At 36.7% G+C, this 19556-nt stretch overlaps 1 protein-coding gene across 8 annotated transcripts in view; it reads left to right on the forward strand.

Moving 5' to 3' along the window:
• The window catches only part of HYCC1 (hyccin PI4KA lipid kinase complex subunit 1), a 47151-nt gene extending 27827 nt beyond the window's left edge, over nucleotides 1-19324 (forward strand). For 6 of the 8 annotated variants that reach the window (XM_065832491.2, XM_071805042.1, XM_071805041.1 and 3 more), the window contains 8 exons: nucleotides 981-1160; nucleotides 3425-3505; nucleotides 3962-4077; nucleotides 4407-4502; nucleotides 7511-7627; nucleotides 8379-8466; nucleotides 9001-9160; nucleotides 16403-19324. In XM_065832491.2, the coding sequence (XP_065688563.1) occupies nucleotides 981-1160; nucleotides 3425-3505; nucleotides 3962-4077; nucleotides 4407-4502; nucleotides 7511-7627; nucleotides 8379-8466; nucleotides 9001-9160; nucleotides 16403-16959 (1395 nt within the window). In that variant the 3' untranslated portion in view covers nucleotides 16960-19324. Of the gene's footprint in view, nucleotides 1-980; nucleotides 1161-3424; nucleotides 3506-3961; nucleotides 4078-4406; nucleotides 4503-7510; nucleotides 7628-8378; nucleotides 8467-9000; nucleotides 9161-15264; nucleotides 15560-16402 lie in introns of all 8 variants that reach the window. The other 2 variants (XM_065832490.2, XM_065832489.1) reach the window with 2 other exon arrangements.
• The last annotated feature ends 232 nt before the right edge of the window (nucleotides 19325-19556 follow it).

Raw genomic sequence — 19556 nt, forward strand, 5'->3', positions numbered from 1 at the left:
ACACTCTTAGTGATGGTTTGCTGTGTTTGCTGCCAAAAAGTATTTTTGAGTCTGTACTTCTGAGTTTTTACTTGGAAGTTCACTGTCCAGTTCAGCTGGCTTTGAAAGTGCCTACTGGTTTTGACAGCGTTTTCCACTTGGGTTAGGAAATCTCCTATCTAGGGTGACAAAAGAAAAATACAACTTCCATATGTTCACACATGATGGTTTACACTATGTTCTGTCCTCTAGCAGAGATAGGTGGTAGCACAAGAATGTGCATTAAATCCAGAAACACAGTGCAGGCTGTTTGTTTTTAAGATTTTTTTAAACTTATTCTAGCTCAATGTATTACTTCCAGTTCAATGTATTACTTCCATTTATATCAGCTTAACAAGTTTGATTATAAGATTACTCTTGAGGCTTCCCATTTCTGTCTCAAACGTATAAATACACTGAAGTTTCTAGATTTTAATGAGAGTGGAAAAGTGAACTAATTCTGCTGTATCTAAGTTATTGTAGTACTTTGAATTGAAGTTATTGTAGTACTTTGAATTTGAGTGTTATGCAGCTCTTTTCAGTGGGTAAAAGCTTCCAGCGATTTGTGTGTACACTGTTGAAGCTCTAGAATAGCAAGACCTTTTGTTCAGGTACTTTTCCTGTATATTAGAGGTATTGAAGGCATGGTATGAGATGTGGTGATAACAAGTATCCTCTATTTATGCCTTGGAGGCTGGAGAATGTGAACCAAAAATGGTCAAAAGGAGCTATTGGAATTCTTTCTTCACATGGGCTAGAAGAATCTAATTTTATCATCTGAAAGTACATTACAAGGGGTAGCAAGTGCGTAAGGTGACTTGGGCAGTTATTGCATCAGTAATTCTTTAATAGCTAAAATGTAACATTTATCAGTGTACATTTTTGTCCAAAGGATAGATCCATGCAAAGTTGGCAGTTTCTTGTAATGTCTTATTCATTCACAACTGTAATTTGTATTTCAGCTTCTGGAGCCCGTTTGCCATCAGCTCTTCGAGTTCTATCGCAGTGGTGAGCAACAATTACTGCGGTTTACGCTGCAGTTTCTGCCGGAGTTGATGTGGTGCTATCTTTCTGTCTCGGCCAGCAGAGATTTGCAGAGCAGCGGATGCATAGAGGCTCTTCTCCTAGGAGTTTATAACTTGGTTTGTATTTGTGTGTAATTATTCAGACCTAAAAATATTAGTGTGCTTTTGGGGGATACTGTAGAGTATTTTACTGAGGAATAATTAACAATTTTGTTTCAGAATTGAAATGGATTGAGTTTTGAATCTTCAAATTAATGTCCTTGTTGGAAATCTGAAACTTGAACTTCTCTTCTTTTTGTTTTGGTGAATATTTCCTCTGCTCTTCTTGTGGTTCCTGGAAAGTGTTAATGCATTAATGGCTGAAAGAAGCAAAGGAGTCCTCTTTTTTTTTTTTTTTTTTTTGTTACTTAATTCTTGGCATGGTGATTAAACTTATGTTCTGCTTGAGAACTTTTAGAGGTACTACTTTTGAAGTGATTGCCCATATTTTCTGGGGTGTTTTGACTGTCTTGACTAGAAAACACAAAAAATCACTTTCAACAAGTTCTTAGTACTCAATTGCTGAACAGATTGCTTAGCTTTGAGAAATTAAAGGTCTCATTTTGTAATAACCTTCACATCTTTTTCGTATTTTGTATGAAAAGATACTGTTTGTTACTAAATTATTGCTTGAAGGACAGAATTATGAAGGAACTTTTAAGAGCACCATATTTTAATTATTACAGCAAAACGCATTTAGTCTTTTTATGGCTATTATAAAAAGCTTAGAGTTATTATGCCTTTTAGGCTTCTCTTCAGTGTAGTTCTTATGTTCTGGATACTTTAGGAAGGCTTTTTGGGAAGTGAAACAATGATAAGCTTCAAGTCTCCTCTTCTCAGCATGAAAATCTGAAGAAGGCAGCTCCCCATCCTTCTTCTAAAAATAATCTTAAATGTCTTTATCAAGCAAGTGAAAACATTTATTCACCCAGGATTCTATGTAAAAAGACTTGAGCTCTTATATTCAACTCTTTTTTTTAGGCAGAGTACATGTTTCATGTGCTTTATTTTTGCTTAGTTGTATCTGAGGAAAAAAAAAAAAAAGTGGTGTATCTTATGCCTTAAATCAATTCACTGCTTTATTTCCATGATGAAGTGATCTTAAACAGGTGATGGATATGGCTGTAATCACTTGTCTTTCTCCTAGAAGATGTTACAGTTAAGTTTGAAACCAGTCCAGTCATATCTTCTCCTAGCTATGAATGGTTTCTTACTCCATTAGTAACATAGCCATCTGTCTCCAGCTGCTTGAAGTTGTAAGAATTTTACAGCAAGCTTCTATAGGAAGCTGTAGATAATCTGATTTTGGAAACATTTATTCCACTCCCCACCCCACTTCCCAATAAATGCTTATTCTAAATTAATGCCATGTTACTGATGCTGACTTCTTCCCCTCTGTTGATGTTGTATACAATTTGTAACTCAAACAAATAAGATGGTACTGTTCTTCAGTATACAATGTTGAAAAGGTAGTAGGTGACCTGCTTAGATACTTATTTTCTCTTAAAATAGCTACTTTATGTTTTCAAAACCAAGAGTTTTAATAATTCCTATGTGAAGTTAGTCCTTCAGCCTTCCAAGGTGTGGGTATTAGGAGACACTGAAGCTCCTCTCCAGTCTCTACCTTTGGATATATGAAATCTGCTGGTGAAATTTAGGAAAAAAAAAAATCTCTCATGTGTGGTGTTGGTTATTGGTCAGGTCTACTTTGGAACTTGTGGAGTTTTTTTATTTGAAGTACTTCAGTGCTCTCTGCCAAATTACTGCTATGGTGGTATCTTACAGGAAAGTAGCTTCTCTAAAGCTTTGAATCCATGCTTCTTTTAGCTCTCCCTAAGTATGAAATTATCAAACATGGACTTTTGCACATACCATGATGTCCGCTACTATCAAACCATATGAGGCTGCAGTCATTCCAGAGCTATAATATTTCCAAAACAAATTACTTGTAGACTCATTACTTGATGTGTAGTTTTCAGAGCAGAATTACTGAGCATTAACCTTCACAACTGGTAAACAGTGTATGATTTTTGAAAGGTAACACTGTTTAAACATACTGAGATTTCTAGTTATTGTTTTTGAAGTGGACTATGTATGTAAATGCATGTGCCCTTTGCTAAGTCATTTGAATAGTTTTCATAAACAAAGCAAATGTACTGTGATAGGAAGCAAATACAGAGATAATTTCAAGCTTGTAGCTTGGATTGCCATAGTATCCCTATCTGTCCCGATAACAATTTGTTTTATTTTTTATGCATTCAGCCCTATCTAGCATTATAACATTTTTGAATGTTTGGTTTATGTGGTACAGTGTAACCATTGGTATCTTCTGGCTTTTTCAGGAGATAGTTAACAAAGAAGGACACAGCAAAGTGCTGAGTTTCACAATTCCGTCTTTGTCCAAACCTTCAGTCTATCATGAAGTAAGTGCCTTCTACAACATAACGCTCTTACTGACTGAAAAAGGCAGTATGCTCTGGGGGGCTGTTTTTTTAAGAATAAAAGTGAAAATTAGTTTTAATGTGTTACATAATGACATAGCAACATTCTTCTCAGTCTTCTGAGGACTACTAACAGGTCTCTGTGACCTCTTCAAGACTGAATAGTCATGACTTCATAACATTCATACGTCCATGCACCATCTGTGTGTGTGTTGTTTTTTGTTGTTGTTGTTGGTTTTGTTTTTTCCCTGTTCTGAAGCCATCTACCTTAGCTGGTGTAAAGTAACTTTTCAAGTCTAAGACAGCTAAGTGGTCAGATAACCTTAAGCCCATTGAAAATTTATGTACAAATATGGTGATGCTGATCATTGTCTATTTTCACTTGCTTTGTAGCAAAACTTCAAGTGGACATGTTTTGAATGACCCTTTTTCCTTTAGCCTTCCAGCATTGGCTCCATGGCTCTCACCGAAGGAGCTCTGTCGCAGCATGGCTTGTCCAGGGTTGTGTACAGTGGACCTCATCCTCAGAGGGAGATGTTAACAGCACAGAACAGGTGACATTGTATCATAGGATTTTGCTTGAGAATCGCTAATGAATCATGACTGCTTATAATTTTTAATATAGTTGCAGACTGAAGGTAGTTAGGGGTATGCTTTTGTTTTGTGGTGTTTTGTTTTTAAACGTGTAAATATAGATGCAGAAAGACTAGCAGTGAATATTACTACATGAAGAAAAGCTTTGCAGAACCAAACTACTCAATCGTCAATTTTATTGGAATAAAATCCCCAATCTCTTAAAATATCTCTTGAAAATTATTATGTAAACCTTTATTTAGAATTACATTACCAATTTTGTTTTCTAAATGTTTCTTGTAAATCCCAGGTTTGAAGTGCTGACTTTCCTCCTGCTCTGTTACAATGCTGCCTTAAGCTACATGCCTGCAGTTTCTCTTCAGTCCTTGTGTCAAATTTGTTCAAGGTAATATCTGTAGGTTGATTACACTTAAAATAGCATTTTCAACTTGAAATGCAATCATTTTTAACTTTTTTTCCATAAGTGTTTATAGCTGCATTATTTGCTTTTCAAGTATCTCATATAACTTTGGGTTGAGATCTCAAAATGGGGAAGCAATGACCTGGCAGCACTGGTAAGTGGAAAAGTCAAATCAAGGGAACTGTTTTTAATCAAGGTAGTTGTAGGAGCGTTAACTAAATAAAGCCAGAAAGGTATTCTAAAATTGTGGTAAATTTTGCATTGCAAGCTTACTAAATACATTCAGATGCTGTGCAAGTTGAAACTTTCTTGAAATTATAGCAGATCTTGAGACTACAAATACATTTGTTCTTACAGATACTTGTGTTTCCAAACCCTGCTGTTATTTAAACAAACAAACAAACAAAACAAATGCGAACAAACAAACAAAAAACCAACCCACAAACAAACAAAAAAACAAACCAGTGTTCAAGCAGTGTTCAGTTTAGGTTTCTTTGGAAGATCTTGTGTGAAAGCAATCTACAATGAATGTGCATTCTTCTAGCAAGTCTAATTCAATTCTTATGACTTTTCTAAAGAAGCAAAAGCTTCTAGTACTTATTTACAAACATGAATTGTAAATGTGCCAACTGCAGCACAGAATATTTTGTGCTGATCTCAAGTGTTGTAAATACAGATTTTTTTTTTTTGCATTTGGGTATCACCAGTTACTAAGTCTCTTTTCATAAGAATACTACTATGATGTAAAGCGAAGCAGTTCTGTTGATGTCATTTTGGCCTTTTTAGAGGAAGTGACTCAGGTTAGAGTAGGGCTTTTTAAAACCAATCAATATTGTCATTAATAGAGGGTCTGTATTAAGATTCTTTCTATATAACTGTTAGTGTTAACCGATCACATTCCTACTGTGAATTCACTATTTCCCCCCCCAAAATACTTACTGTATGCCTATACAGTAACATCTAGTAAATGCATAAATATATACATCAGCATAAAAATGACCTGTTTAGATGGTTTTCTAATGTAAATTGGCATTTTTGTTGAAACTGGACACTTCCTTGCTGCTGCCTCCACTCCTCAAGCTTTGCATAACACTGAAATGCTTTTTATTTTAGTGGATCATAAGTATTTGAGTCAGACTACTGATAGAAATTATGGATTATCTATGACCTGAAGTATTGCCCAAGTTGCATAATAATAGCCTCTTCTAGGGGATAAAGAGGAGGAAAGTGGGATGAGATTTTTGTGAGGGACTTCTTCAGCCTGTTTAATTTCAGTAATTGGCTCGTGTGGTTTAGGATTAGGTAAGGGTTGGAAAACCAGCATTCATGCTTTAACTTTTACCGTGTATAGGCAAAAATAAATACGAAAGGATGAACTCATTTGTTTCCAATATCGTAAGCATATTTAACAGAAGAGTCAATTTAATTCACTTAATTGGAAGTAAGATTTGTTTTACCTAGCTGTGGGTATACTTTGCAGGTGCACTCTATGTATTTTTAAGATTAAAATTTATTTGTTTTCTGGTTTCTAAAAATCTAGTTTTAAGCTGTTTGAATAGTAGAGACACAAATTGCAATACAATCTGAAGTAATGTATTTCTAACAAAAATAAAATTGGAGTTTAAATTCTGAGTGAATAATCAAAGAGTACTTAGTCTATGCTTCTGGCCAACAACACTATCAAATTTAGGGGAAAACCTGCAGTTAGTTACAAATTAATGTTTGGCTACTTTTGAAAATAAAAATTCAAAACTAAGCAAAATAATTTTTTTAAGAAATATTATTTTTGAATTGTTGAATTCAATCATTTAAATCCTTGTTTAAGCCAGACTGAGAAGTTTGTATTTAGCTTTGTAAATTTCTGTGAGAATTATAACTAAATACTGCTGCTTGAAGCAGCTGTTGACCAACTCTGTGAAGTGGCAGTGCAAGCCCGGGACTTGTAGAATTACTTTCAACGCCAGATGAGGGCATAGAGAGTATTTATCCTATACCTGTAGGTATCTTAACCTCATGAAGTTCGACAAGGCCAAGTGCAAGATCCTGCACCTGCATTGGGGCAGTCCCTGATATCAGTACATTTTGTTGTTGTTGTTTGATCTGTGGGTTTTTAAATAGCCAAAGCATAAAATGAGTTGCAGGATAGAGGAGAAGAGGAAAAGAGTGCAGTAGGTTAGTGGTAAAGTTAGTATTAATAAAAAAGTCTGTTGAAATATCTTATTACAGATGTAATTTGAAGAGTACTGCAGTACAATCTTAACTCATTTTTTTTCTGGAAAAAATATATTTCATAATAGTTTTGCAAGATCTCTGGTATTGAAGCTGAAGAATTGAATTCTTCTGAGACTAAACCTTCTAACTTGTGTTTTGGAGAAGGAAATACTTTGATTCATGTCATTAAAGGTCATTCCGGAAGTCCATGTTACAGTAGTAGCCAATGAATTGAATATTTAACTACCCAATATCTTTGATTTCCAAAATGTGATGACTACAGAACCTAATGTGGAATTTGGTTCAGAACTAAGTTCTAAAGCTGACTTTTACTGGATTTTGGAATAGTTTTATGAAAGTGACGCTTCCGGTCTCTTTGCTCGAAAACTCGTATGCAGCTTCCATGTTACATGCAATGACACTTATGCTTCTGTCTGTGAGATTGATAGTTGCTATTCTGCTTAATTTCAGTAAATGCCATTAACTTCTCTTTTGGTCTGTTCTGCAGCAAATGCGTGGATTCAGAATTACTTTTACTGGCACTTTTCTTTGAGGTTCCACTGTAGTATAAATGTGACAGGAGTGTTTAGGATGCCTCTATTTTGAAGGATTTGAACTCTGCCAGTAGAGGGCATACCCTCCTTCCACAATGAGTACGTCAGCACAGGGTTGCTGATGGGGTCTGTTGGGGTTAAAATGTGTACTGAACGCCAAGCTTTGTACTGTCCCGTACAAAGGTGGTTCTGCATTGTTTGCTAATGACAAATCCATGATTTCTTTAGAATTTGTGTCTGTGGATATCCTCGCCAACAAGTGAGAAAGTACAAGGGAGTCAACAGTAGGATTCCAGTTTCATCTGAATTCATGGTGCAAATGCTAACAGGGATTTATTATGCCTTGTAAGTTGTTTGTTTTGTTTTTTTTTTTTTAATATGCATAGAAAATAAAAGATGTCAGCTTGATTTTCACACTCATTTAGGCATGCTACCTTTGAAATGTTCTATTTTCTAGTGGGCAGATGCTGTGTCTAGCAATCAGGTCCTCAGAAAGAGAAGATAGTTCTCCAACTAGTTGAAGTTACCTATTTAATATTGGAGAAGGAGGGCTAGAACAGCACTTACTAGGTATAACAGCTAATGTAAAAAATCTTTTCAAAAACCCACTTCCAACCATTGTCTGCTGTCTGTGTTTTTGCATGCTTAGTTTTGACATCAGTCTTGTTAAGGAAAGAAGATCTCATTTTTTCTGTGAAATGCTGATGTCATCTACCTTTGATAGTCACGACAATGTATGAACCTCTCTTCTTATCTGAAATAATTAAGAGATTAGTAACACAGGAATACTCAAAAAGCGGAGTAATATTAAAATAATCCTGGTTGAATTTCAGAATATTTCATGACTACCTGATCAATAACTAGTTGCATAGTTTTTAAACTGCTTAGAGTGGCAAATGAAGATAAACTTTGTCTCCGTAGACGCTACTTCAGAACAAGTTCTCTAAATAGCAGACTTACTGCTAATGGGCACAAGTAGTTCCACTCCTCTAAATTATGCTCTCAAGGAATACTCAAATCCATGAAGGTTATGTAACCAAGAAGGCTCATCTGTTGATCTAGATACTTATTATTATGTATATATTTACCTTTGTAGTTATAATGGAGAATGGGATCTGGCTCGTAAAGCTATGGATGACATTTTGTATAGAGCACAGCTGGAACTGTATCCAGAACCTCTGCTGGTAGGTGTTATATTTCATCATTTTTTGAGTAGCATTTTTAGTCTAGGAAATCCTTCCTGCGAACGTGCATGATGCAACATCACACCAGGAACCTGAAACCCATGGAGTCTATGTGGCTGTGCTTGTGCAAGTAGCTAGATCTGCAAGTCTACATATGCACACAGAGATACTTTCAACGTACTTCATTATTTTGTCATCTTCCCTAGTGATCAGCCTATCTTCAGCAGAACAATTCTAAGACTTGAAAGCATAGATGATAGTGCAGAGGCACTCTGCAGTTCATGTTAAGTGATAGCCACAACTTTAAACTGGAAACTGTTTAAAACACAGTGGCACATATTGAATGTAACTTCATTCTGAGAGGTAATTGCAACCAGCATTCTTTATAACCCATGCAAAAAGCTAGGGTGCTTTTTGACCTTAATCTGAAACTATACACGATATTATTCTTGGAGCAAGAAGAATCCCCTGTCAGAATTCTTGTAAAATTTGGATTTTCATGTTAAGAACTTAACTGCATCTTTACTGTTCTAGGTTGCTAATGCAATAAAAGCTTCACTGCCTCAGGGTGCCATGAAATCTAGTAAAGAAGGTACAAGGTGCATTCAAGTTGAAATTACACCTACTTCATCCAGAATATCAAGAAATGCTGTTACTAGCATGTCTATCCGAGGGCATAGATGGAAAAGGCATGGTAAGAAACCCATTTTGCAATGATTTTTCAGCTTTTTACATGTATTTAAAGTAATATTGAGAATTGTCCTATTATACATCTTCATTGTTAGTAAACAAGTGGCAGTTTGGAGGATATTTTCTTATCTGGTGAATGAGAATCTTAATGCAGTTCAGATGAAGTATGTTCTTTATTTCCTTAATCATGTTAACAACCAAAACAAACAGATAAACCCACAAAACATTTTTGTTAAAGGTAGCTGTACAAAGTTGGTGATTCTTTAAAGAGGCCAATGTTCCTGTTTTCTTCTGAAAAATAGTGTATAGTACCTGAAACAAAGGAAATATTTAACAACTTTACTGCAGAGCCTCATCTGTCTTAAATTACTTAAATAAAAATCGGTTTTAAGGGTAGAGGGATAAATTATTATGGTTTGGTGTCATGGTTTAAGCCCGGTCAGCAACTAAGCACTGCACACCCATTTACTCACTCACTTGCCAGAGGGATGGGGGAATCAGAAGAGTAAAAGTTAAGAACTTGTGGGTTGAGATAAGAACAGTTTAATAGGTAAAGCAAAAGCCATGCACACAAGCAAAGCAAAACAAGGGATTCATTCACTGCTTCCCATGGGCAGGCAGTTGTGTAGCCATCTCCAGGAAAACTGGGCTCCATCACGCGTAACTGTTACTTGGGAAGACATATACCATCACTCCAAATGTCCTCCCCTTCTTTCTTCTCTCCCCAGCTTTCTATGCTGAGCATGATGTCGTATGGTCTGGAATATCCCTTTGGTCAGCTGGGGTCAGCTGTCCCAGATTTGTCTCCTCCCAACTTCTTGTGTACCCCCAGCCTACTCATTGGTGGGGTGGGGTGAGAAGCAGAAAAGACCTTGACTCTGTGTAAGCATCGCTCAGCAATAAGAAAAACATCCCTGTGTTATCAACACTCTTTTCAGCACAAATCCCAAACATAGCCCCATGCTAGTTAACTATGAAGTAAATAAACTCTATCCCAGCCAAAACCAGCACATTTGGGCAAACCAATATAAGGTCTTCCACAAAGTAGAACATAGGTCTGGGCTTAGAAGTAGAAAAATGATGCTGAATGTACTGCAAAAGGAGAAGCATTATATTCCACTTCTACTATCTTCAGATAAGGAAAAAGACACTGGACCAGCTATCAAAACTGGCAATGGCCTGTTCTGCTGGGCTTGTAATTCTGATGACAGACCAAGCAAGTGAGCGTAGACAAGAGTGCTCTTTTAATAGGTTCAATAAAGATTTTGAAATGGTATCATAAAAAAATTGGTATGATGTGTACTGCATGAGCTCTTGGTAGCATATGGACAGTTTGGTTAGAAAAATATTGCCAAGTTTAATTGTAAAGGACCAAGAGGTAATTCAGGAAAGTGTTGAGAAAGTTATTTATAAATATGCTGGTAGAAGATGACCTTGAAACAACCACAGAGCAGCAATGATACACATTGGTGGTTAAGCTGCCTTATGAAAGAAGGATATGGAGTAGATCTTCAGGGTCAGCATGCAGCAAGAGTGAGGCCTGTGCTTACAGATGCTTGCTTGAATTAAAATAAATACTTGAATTGGTGAAATCAGGTGACAGACCTTGTACCTCCTGACCGTGGTTCTTTTTCCCACAGTGTAAGGGGGAAAAAATGTATTTGGGAGTTTTATTTTCGTGCTTCAGCATGATAAAAAAGAGTTGTACAAATGTATTAGGAAGCTAGAGGAGACAGCTGAGAGGTAGTTTATTAGAACTGTCACTTAGAAGGACTTTTTAAATAATCAAATTGTATTGTAAATTTGGACTTCTAAGGCAGGTACTTTAGATATACTAAAGGTGAAGGTCATTTGCAAAATGGATCCATGTAATCACAAAATGATAGTATTTATAGAGTCAGCTGACACTAGCCACCACTTGCCAACAAATTATTTAGGGCTGTTGAATGGGATTGCCTATCAGTCATGAAGCTTTAAAAAGAGGAGCACTAGCTCCTCTGTCTGGCATTAGTTTTTGTAGCATTCGTGTTTTAAAAACAAGCCCTGAATGGCATCTCCATTTCCGTTCAAAAATAGAAGAAAACCAGAAAAATCATACAGTGTGTAAGGGACATAAATAACCACTCATTAAAGTGTTTACTGAAAGTAGGACAAAAATGAAAGCAAGTCCTAGCAATGCTTTCCTTATTAATGTAAAATCTGCTGAGCAGCCCCATAAAACGGTTGCTGGGGAAAAACTCCTGTGTGTAGAGGTAACGCATGTAAGTGAAATACTCTGATGTAACAGACTGAGTAAGAAAAGCAAAGCAGATGTTGGTACAATACATAATACAAAACCAAAGATATCAGCTAGAGAAGAAGTGCAAGGTGTTATTTTGTTCCACTTTGTGGAAACTGACTTTCATGTAGTACACAAGGTTTAGAAACATTCATTTTAGAGTATTTTTGGAGAGAGTTGTCTTACTTTTTTTTTTTTTTTTTTTTTTGAAACAGTTTTAATCTCTGGAAAACTGGGGTTTTTTGTTTTTGTTTTTTTAGGAGTCTGGACTGAATGTTAATTTTGAGATAAAAGGCTAATGCTTTTGGGAATAATTCCAAATGCAAACATTGTGCAAGAAATGCAACTTGAGCTTGCAGTAGTTAAAATTGAGTTAAAATCCAATAGGCAGTTTGCCTGTGCAATCTGAGATATATGATGTAGTCAACTGTAACAATGTGGTAAACTATGATTGAAATATCTTTTGAATCAGTTCTTAGTGAGTAATCATGAAATGCATTTGTCAAGATTGGTTGTACTACCCAAAACATTCAGAAATGTGATTCCAAATGCACTTCCCTTCATCTACTGTGGGCATATTTATATTTACTTTCAAACTGACATAATTATTTGGTTTTGTCTCTACACTATTTAATGGTGCCCTTTGTTTTCTCTTTTGCTATGTTGCCTCGTGCACTGGATATTTATATCTCTTTCTCAAAGGACAGATCCCCAGAGTTGTCCAGCTTGAGGCAGTATTGTCTTCAAAACCAAGCACTAAGAAGAGAAAGGTTTGGTTTAGGTATTAGTGAAAGTTTTAAAATGAGGAGGGGTTGCTACTATGAAGAACATGGATTGTGTGGTCTTATCCCTGCCACAAGACTGTAGATGTTCTAGTAGACAGTATTAACAGGAGCTGAGATACCTAGCATCCCATTTTTTTCATTAATTTCCTCCTGCAGTTCAATGTTAAACTCAGAGAAAGGCATATTCCCTTTCATTAAACAAGCTTAATAGCACTTAACTAGAAGATTAGATGTAATTGTGCTGAGTAAAACTCTAAAGTTTTTCAGGTTTTTTCCCCAGTTCATTGTGGTAATGGTTACACAGCTATGGGAATGCAGCAGTGATGGGTAAAGTGCTGATATCACATTTAGAAATGTGATATTGCATTTAGAAATGCACACCACCAAACAACAGTAAGTACTGCTATTATACAAAATCTGTAACAAAAAATTCTTCCCCTGTTCCTCCGATTTCTGCTGTGCACTCTGAGCCTCCTTTCTTTGGAGCTGGATGAGGTTACGTCCTGATTTTCTGCTCTGGGTGGGGAAGGGACTGACAGCAAGGTCTGTTCCTCCCTCTCCTCTCTCTAGTGTCCTGGCTCTAAATGAAGTTTCCAGCAGAATCGACTTGTGCATGTGGAGATCAGTGGATCCTGGGAAGAAGTTCTGCTGACAAGAGGTGCCTGTAGCTGCACTGGCATGGTAGCAGGAGGGAGAGGTTGCCATAGGGGAGGCACAGGTACCTCACCCTAGTAACATTAGACCAGTGAGGCCAATCAGAGCATTGATCTTCTCTCCTCACTAACCTTTCTGCTCCTGTGTTTTTAGGAAAAAAAATACTTTGATTGTGGTATTGTTTTATATGTTATTATTACTATTGCAGTTCAAGGTGCTCAGTTTTTTCCTTTGTTACTTATGACTGAGGACTTTTGCAGAAAGCACTGTTAGAAGGAGTAACACTTGGAAACAGTTCTAACTTGATTTTCCTGCCAAATATCAGGAAGTTAGTGGCTCATAGCAGCAATTATTCATATCACTTTGTTTGGATAGTACAAATTGTTAAATAGATACTTTCACTAGTCATTGACTAGTTGATACTGAGCATTGTCAGGGAGAGCTCTTACACCGGTGGACAGTAATGTCTGTCCCTGCCAGAATAACCTTCCAGCTCTGAGGCTGATTTCATTGTCCTGGTAAGTGCAGATAGCACAAATGCCAGCAAAACACCCAGCGCTTTAGCTGCACAAGAGTCCTCAGTGGGGCCCAGGGAAAGGAGAGGAGAGGGTCCCCTCCAGCTAAAAGCATTAGAGCTGCTGCTGTGAAAAATCATCTCGTCATAAAGTCCTCTGCTTTTAGACTTCGTACTGTCAGTGAAATATCTGTGCTGTCAGCTTGTGTCCTGTGCAGTAGCAAACTGGCAGCATCATCTGAGCGGTCCTTACTTAATCCTCAGGTCTGAGCGAGCTGTGATATGAATAAACCACAGTGATTCTGTTAAGCTTTATTCTGAGCAGTACTTCTAGTGCAATTTTAGTCTTGTCAAGTTTGTGGCCATAGTGTTTGCACATGGTATATATGTAAAACAACTATATAGCATATAGTGTAGTTCTTGCTCTTCTTCACTCGTATTTGCATGGTATACATCCTCCTGGAGGGTGTGCTGTGACTATCTGCAACTGATGGCTTTCTTTTCTTCTCCAGGTCATCGAAATGCAGTTTTGTGGTTTTAGAGCTAGTGCCGATAAAGCAATTTTGAATATCTTTTTAAAAAGACCTTCAGTCACTGAGAATACTTAAAACACTGTGGAGCTGACAGGCTGCTGGGATTGTAACTTGTTCATTGCATGTACTTGAAATTTCCATTAAGTTTAAATTCTCATTTTCCCTTTTTTCCCTCTCAAGAGTTCACCCTTGTCAAACCTGTCTTCATCTAATGTGGGCAGGCATCTTCTGAGCTGGGATTTGTTTTACCAAGACCTTTTAGAATCTACAGCATTCTTTTCACTAAATATCGTTATTAAATCTCGTACTCACAGCCATCTTTCTCACACTGAGTAGCAGTGGAGTCTTCTGTTTGCTTGGGGATTTTTGGCTATGTCTGCAAGAATCTTTGACTGTCTTGAAATAGTTTTTTTGGCCAGGCTGAGCACTTGTGTATCTGCTGTTGATGACTCAGATGAAAAGAAGTAATCTTAGAACCAAGCTGCATTGGGTTTTGCCTTTTTTTTTTTTTTACCCCCAGTGCTGTGGAAAGTTTTGGTGCTTCCCATCCCCTCAGCTGCTTCATCCCTGTTTTCTCAACTATACTTAGTAACTGAATTATGTGACACAAATAAGTTCATTCCAAACCAATGTAGTTACAAGCTCATACAAGAAGCTTAGAAAGGCTGAGAAAATCAACATTTATGTTATAATATTAGTAAGTGGTAAAAACTGCAGTAAAATTCCATAGATTTTATCTGAATAAGTTGATTTTAGTAACTGGAGAATTTTCCTACTTGTAAATATGTTTCTGGTTGAAAATAGGGTGGTTGTTTTTTTTTTTTTGAAATGCAGGAAAAGAAAATGGAAGTCAAAGTGTGCTTGAGCTGGCTTAGTTGTTCTAAGTTTTTGGGCTGACCACTGTGCAGCATCATGACACTGTATGTGTAGAATTTCTAGTCTGTCTTGATAACAAATGAAATTGATATGCTATTTCATTGCAAGAAAAAGTTTTACTTCAGCACGATGATCCAGATAATATATTTGTAAAAGTGAATTATGGAGAGTTCTTTGATTTCTGTTATTCTCTGAATGTTTGTTTCACAATCCTCAGAAATTTCAGTTTTGAAGGATTAAACATGTTTTTTTCCAGTATGTGGGTGCAGGCCAATAATTTGAAGATTGAAGCCTGCAGTTTAAAAATAAAGCAAAATTCCATACTTGCTAATGTTGCTAATTAACAAGAGGTTAATGTGTGAACATCTGCTTTAATTCATAATGCTTTAGTCATCTGTATGGTATTGGCTTTTGTTTCATGTTTTGTTTCAGACTTTTTTTTTTTTTCTTATCCATCTTTAATTCTAGAACAACCAGAGAATGGTAATGATGCTACTGAATTGGGCAACTTTATCATACCTGAGATTAGTGTCACAAGTGTGGCTGGAGAGAGGACCGGGAATGGGGAAAAGAGCAGAGCACTAGCAGAGAATGATGTTCAGCATTTACAGGGAGTACAGGAGACAGCTACAGATCCTAGAACTGACAGCAAAGGCATGCCAGAAATCAGGAGGCAAAAATCTGTAAGAAAAATGATGGAGGATGGATTAAACTCATCTGGCAGAGTGCAGTTTTAGCAGAGCACTTGTAGCTGCACTCGAAGGTATCACTGTTGATTGAAAGGGTCGCTGCTGCATGTTTGGAGAATTAAAGTATGCAGTTAATATATTTGCATGTGTAATAACACAAATGCATGTATTGCACACAGCTCTGTCTGTGCCACAGACAATGGCTACATATGTACAAGTAGATTCATTTAATCTGGAGAAAATACGCTGTGAGACTCAACATACCTTTGAGTCTGTTAGGCATATTTATTGGGTGATCAATGGTATGAAGAATCCATCAAAATGGATGTGAAAAGTATCTCACTGTGTACCTCAGATTTACCAAATTCCACCTTTCATGGTATACTGGAGATCTCATGTTGTGCTTGAGTTTCCAACTTGTATCACCAGACCTGTGATGCAGAAGGTGACCTTTCAGTCCTAAAGCATTCTTGGGTTGCTAAATGGGCAGGTGCTTTATTGGGTGTCCTGGGGCATTGATCACATACCTTTATAATCAACGAGCTTTACAAGATCATGTGTTGGAGCACTTGCTCAAAATAAGATTTACACTTTCTTTCTTCTGTGTGGTATCTTATAATCTGTAAGTTTCTAATCTCCTGCATGAATTAACAAGACTGCATTTTTATTTTCAAAATCACTGCAAAATGAGATTGTGGGCATGCTCTTTGATCTAGTTAATGCAGCACTATTTGCTGTAACTTTATATCCTAATGAACCTTAATTCCAAAATATAATGCAATAGGTAAGTGTTTAGTCTTCTTCATTCTGTTGCTTTATGGCTTCATGCTTGTAAATATGAAAATCTAGCAATACATAAAATGAATAAATGTGAGAAAGTCAATTGCTAATTTACTATTTCTTTTTCTACCATGCAGGTAATACCGATTTAGCAATTCAAGATGAACTGATAGAAATATCTGAAACTGATGAAGGGTTTTACTCTAGGGCTACTTCAAGTACAAGTCAATCTGCCCTATCTAACAGCAGCAACACGAGCAGTAAGAACCTGTTAGGGAAGAGCCAACGAAGGTCTGGAGGAAACAAAGCTGGAGGCAAAGAAAAAGAAGGAGAAACCTGCAGAGAACACTTGTCACGAAAACAAACTCAGAGAGCCATGAGTGAGAATCTAGAGCTGGTCTCTCTGAAAAGACTGACACTGACAACTAGCCAGTCCCTGCCTAAGCCTGGCAGCCATAGTCTGGCCAGAACGACCACTACTGTGTTTAGTAAATCCTTTGAACAGGTCAGTGGTGTCACAGTTCCAAATAATCGTGGCGGTGTGTCTGGTACAGAGGCAAACAGGTTTTCAGCTTGCAGCCTTCAAGAGGAAAAACTAGTATATGGAACAGAAAGAACAGATCTTCCAATTTTAAGCAAACAACCTAATCAGCAGCGACCTCCTAGTATTAGCATAACTTTGTCAACAGATTGATACTGTAAATTGACAAGTATGAAAAATAAAACATTGAGGGTTTATGCTGATGTTGGTACACTGGTACATGAGGCTTCTTAATGTGCTACACATTTTCTTCTTGAATGTCAAGCCCATCAATTCTTATTTGGCTCACATTTGACAGTATTAGTGAATAGACAACAGTTGTAATCATTCTGCATCAACTTCATCAAGTTTCTTCTTGACTTACTGTATTTATACACCTGATTGCTTATGGCTTCATGTGAAGTTTCCAACTTCACCAGTTTAACAAGCACTGATTGGTTATTTAGCCACTGTCTGAGATGTGGCTTTTTACAAGTGCACAGTGTGGGAACAAATAGAGCCTCTTGCCCAGAACCTGCTTTTTCACTACTGCTTGATGTAGGCAAAACTGCAAGTACTTTTATTTAAGAGGAATCTTGCAGTATGGGCATGAAATTGTGGAACAGCATTGTAAGAACATAAACATCCTCTTATGTTACCTGTGAGAAAGCTGTGCTTACATGTAAGGTTAAAACTAGAAGCATCAGTTCAGTGTTTGATGTTTTGGCGGGTTTTGTAATGGTAGTTAGTACATGTTGCAATGTTGTTCTTCATGCCACCTGTATGAATCTGAATTACAGACACAGTTTTGGTTTTCTGTAAGTCTTTGAAACTGGGCCAAAAGTCACACAGCAGCAGTACTTGTGAATGGGAGTTCTTATCAGTTGTTATCAGTTGCTCCTTAGACTTATAAATTGTGTGACAGTCTCTGTCTTTCAGATTCTTAAATATCAGGCACAAAGCTACTAATTGAAAAGTCGCTGTCATCAGTATTTTTATTATTTATGGAGAAGAGCTGTGCTTATGTAACAACGCTATGTATAAAATGAGGTTATGAGCCCTTTGCACTGACTCAAGAAAATCAGGAGTGTGAATGTGTTTAACATGAACTTCTTACTTGGGACTAAGAGAATACTACCAAAGGATGTGTACTTCAGTAACTTGCAAGCACAAAGGGAAACTGTAATGTAAATGTAACTAGTGCTCTAATTGCTAGTCTTTTATATCCACTATTTTTCTAGTTTAATATTCTAAACCAGCAGCCTGTTCAAAGTTACTTAACCTTTAACCTTTGGTTAGTTTGGTGACCTTGTTTGATAGCAACTTTTATAACATGAAGATTTTAATTAAAAATAGACATTAAAACTGATTATGCAGAAATTTGGAGAAGCAATAGCTGACAAAACCACTCCAGAGCAGTGACTAGCTGCTAAACAGACAATGTATTATTATGAATGGGGAAATAGAAGAAATAGTCATTCCCAGCTGTCCAGGTTTCTGCAGCAAGTGATCCCTTGTTGTCAAGAACCTGGTAACGGAACAAACACTAAAATTCTGGTAGACTTTCCTGTTTACCTGCAGAAAAGTTTAGATAGCCCTTTTTGACTTAAACTGAAGCACAAATAACTTTTAAGCAGCTAACATTATTCAGGTTCATAGAAATTAATAAGCTGGTTAATTAATGAAGAGAGTTGAGGAGAAATAGTTGGTAGAGATAAGTCAGTTGTATAATTCTACTTCTAAGACTGCAGACTAGATGTGTACATTTCTTAATATTCACCAGAGTCTGTGGAATAGCTACGTCAGTCTGTAGAAGTTTGTCTTCACCTGAGAACCTGTGTTTAAATGAATGTGCCACACTTCGTCACATTCTTCAGTTTGTTGTGTGACACTTCTATTCCTTGTAACGTGGTATTTCACCTTTTTTACAGTGAAGTGTTCTCTTAATTGTACATGAAAACTTACATTCCTAATGTATAAACTACAAGTTTGTCTTGTTCTATGTGTAATACTTTGGCCAGTGAAATAAACTGGTTCTTTGAAGTTGTATGTTTTTGTAAAAAACTTTGTACAGCAGAAAATTTTACCTTTTTTTCTATAGGTTTTTCTGCAATATGCGTTAGACGGCACATCTGTTTCACATTGACTAACTAGAATTTTTAAGTAATTCTACTGGTTTTGTTTTGGTTAATTTAGTCCATTAGTGTTTCAGTTGTCTCCACAGTATATGCTTTTTCAAGTGGGTGTTGGTATAAAAGGTGTTTATTATACTGGCAAGATTTAGTCACTTGACCTATAAATAATTAGAATTTTGATGTATCTAAACCAGCATAAAATGTAGATCTGTGACATAATGTTTACAATACTGTTGGCTACAAGTGAATCTATGTTAAGGTAAAGTTAGTTTATCCAGCTAACTATTCTATACTGTGGTCTGACTGGAACCCGAGACTTTGACTAATGTTGGTACAAATAAAATTACATAAAGCTTCATACTTTTTCTGAGAAAATGATAGAAGTAAAGGTTCTTTGAACTAGAGACTCCTGTTTCTATATCTATGTGGCTTCATATAAATATGTATGTATTGGTCTCTGGAGCAACTTACACAATGAGTGTGTTTTTTGTGAACTGACATCACACCTTGATACTGATTGAGTCTAAAGAATTTCTTTCCTGATGTGAGTAATCAAACTTTCTGTTGTGCTTCTTTCTTTTCTTAAAACTGGAAAGAAAAAACAACAGAAAAAGCCCACACTGCAAAAAACCCACC

This window comes from Patagioenas fasciata, chromosome 2, assembly GCF_037038585.1.
Source record: "Patagioenas fasciata isolate bPatFas1 chromosome 2, bPatFas1.hap1, whole genome shotgun sequence".
Classification (NCBI taxonomy): Eukaryota; Metazoa; Chordata; class Aves; order Columbiformes; family Columbidae; genus Patagioenas; species Patagioenas fasciata.